This window comes from Brachionichthys hirsutus, chromosome 11 (genome assembly GCF_040956055.1).
Source record: "Brachionichthys hirsutus isolate HB-005 chromosome 11, CSIRO-AGI_Bhir_v1, whole genome shotgun sequence".
NCBI lineage: Eukaryota > Metazoa > Chordata > Actinopteri > Lophiiformes > Brachionichthyidae > Brachionichthys > Brachionichthys hirsutus.
In genome coordinates this window covers 14,188,602-14,190,842 of record NC_090907.1, presented here as the reverse complement: position 1 = coordinate 14,190,842, position 2,241 = coordinate 14,188,602, and the positions used below count along the sequence as shown (strand labels likewise).

Below are 2,241 nucleotides of genomic sequence, written 5' to 3'. Positions count from 1 at the left end.
CAGAGGACAGACAGAGGACAGACTGAGGACAGACAGAGGACAGGCAGAGGACAGGCAGAGGACAGACAGAGGACAGGCAGAGGACAGACAGAGGACAGGCAGAGGACAGGCAGAGGATAGGCAGAGCGAGGGAATAGAGAGGAAGGACAAAGAGGAAAATGTGAACCAAAAAGGTCCTGCTCAACGACCGGGTAGGAGAGAGCAGAGACTGTGTGTGTGTGTGTGTGTGTGTGTGTGTGTGCACTGTCCCTGTCCATGATAAACCTGGTTAACAAAGACACACATACTCCCCCATACTGCCCCATACTGCCCCATACTCCCCCATACGCCCCCATACTCCCCCATACTGCCCCATACTGCCCCATACTCCCCCATACGCCCCCATACTGCCCCATACTGCCCGATACTGCCCGATACTGCCCGATACTGCCCGATACTGTCCCATACTGCCCCATACTGCCCCATACTCCCCCATACTGCCCCATACTGCCCGATACTGCCCGATACTGCCCGATACTGCCCGATACTGTCCCATACTGCCCCATACTGCCCGATACTGCCCCATACTCCCCCATACTGCCCCATACTGCCCCATACTCCCCGATACTGCCCCATACTCCCCCATACTGCCCCATACTGCCCCATACTGCCCCATACTCCCCCATACTGCCCCATACTGCCCCATACTGCCCCATACTCCCCCATACTCCCCCATACTGCCCCATACTCCCTCATACTGCCCCATACTGCCCCATACTGCCCCATACTGCCCCATACTCCCCCATACTGCCCCATACTGCCCGATACTGCCCGATACTGCCCGATACTGCCCGATACTGTCCCATACTGCCCCATACTGCCCGATACTGCCCGATTCTGCCCCATACTCCCCCATACTGCCCCATACTGCCCCATACTGCCCCATACTGCCCCACTGTGAAAGGGAGGCTTCATTTGCATTGCTTGATGTTGTTTAAATTAATTGTTGGTTGTTTCATTAATTGATGTTAAAGTCTCAGCTTTAAGGTGTATTCAGCGGCCAGTCACTAAACAAATACACTCCATGTACTAGCCTCAGTAACGCGTGTGTTACTGAGGCTAGTACATGGAGTGTGTATACTAGCCTCAGTAACGTGTGTGTTACTGAGGCTAGTACATGGAGTGTATGTACTAGCCTCAGTAACGCGTGTGTTACTGAGGCTAGTACATGGAGTGTATGTACTAGCCTCAGTAACGCGTGTGTTACTGAGGCTAGTACATGGAGTGTATGTACTAGCCTCAGTAACGCGTGTGTTACTGAGGCTAGTACATGGAGTGTATATACTAGCCTCAGTAACGCGTGTGTTACTGAGGCTAGTACATGGAGTGTGTATACTAGCCTCAGTAACGCGTGTGTTACTGAGGCTAGTACATGGAGTGTGTATACTAGCCTCAGTAACGTGTGTGTTACTGAGGCTAGTACATGGAGTGTATGTACTAGCCTCAGTAACGCGTGTGTTACTGAGGCTAGTACATGGAGTGTATGTACTAGCCTCAGTAACGCGTGTGTTACTGAGGCTAGTACATGGAGTGTATGTACTAGCCTCAGTAACGCGTGTGTTACTGAGGCTAGTACATGGAGTGTGTGTACTAGCCTCAGTAACGCGTGTGTTACTGAGGCTAGTACATGGAGTGTATGTACTAGCCTCAGTAACGCGTGTGTTACTGAGGCTAGTACATGGAGTGTGTATACTAGCCTCAGTAACGCGTGTGTTACTGAGGCTAGTACATGGAGTGTGTATACTAGCCTCAGTAACGCGTGTGTTACTGAGGCTAGTACATGGAGTGTATGTACTAGCCTCAGTAACGCGTGTGTTACTGAGGCTAGTACATGGAGTGTGTGTACTAGCCTCAGTAACGCGTGTGTTACTGAGGCTAGTACATGGAGTGTGTATACTAGCCTCAGTAACGCGTGTGTTACTGAGGCTAGTACATGGAGTGTGTATACTAGCCTCAGTAACGCGTGTGTTACTGAGGCTAGTACATGGAGTGTGTATACTAGCCTCAGTAACGCGTGTGTTACTGAGGCTAGTACATGGAGTGTGTATACTAGCCTCAGTAACGCGTGTGTTACTGAGGCTAGTACATGGAGTGTGTATACTAGCCTCAGTAACGCGTGTGTTACTGAGGCTAGTACATGGAGTGTGTATACTAGCCTCAGTAACGCGTGTGTTACTGAGGCTAGTACATGGAGTGTGTGTA

At 50.8% G+C, this 2,241-nt stretch overlaps 1 protein-coding gene across 1 annotated transcript; it reads right to left on the bottom strand.

The window, feature by feature from the left end:
- Nucleotides 1–268: 268 nt before the first annotated feature.
- Nucleotides 269–925, bottom strand: LOC137901197 (spidroin-1-like). Its single transcript, XM_068745205.1, has one exon. It carries the CDS (start codon nucleotides 923–925, stop codon nucleotides 269–271), a length of 657 nt encoding a protein of 218 aa, XP_068601306.1.
- Nucleotides 926–2,241: the final 1,316 nt, after the last annotated feature.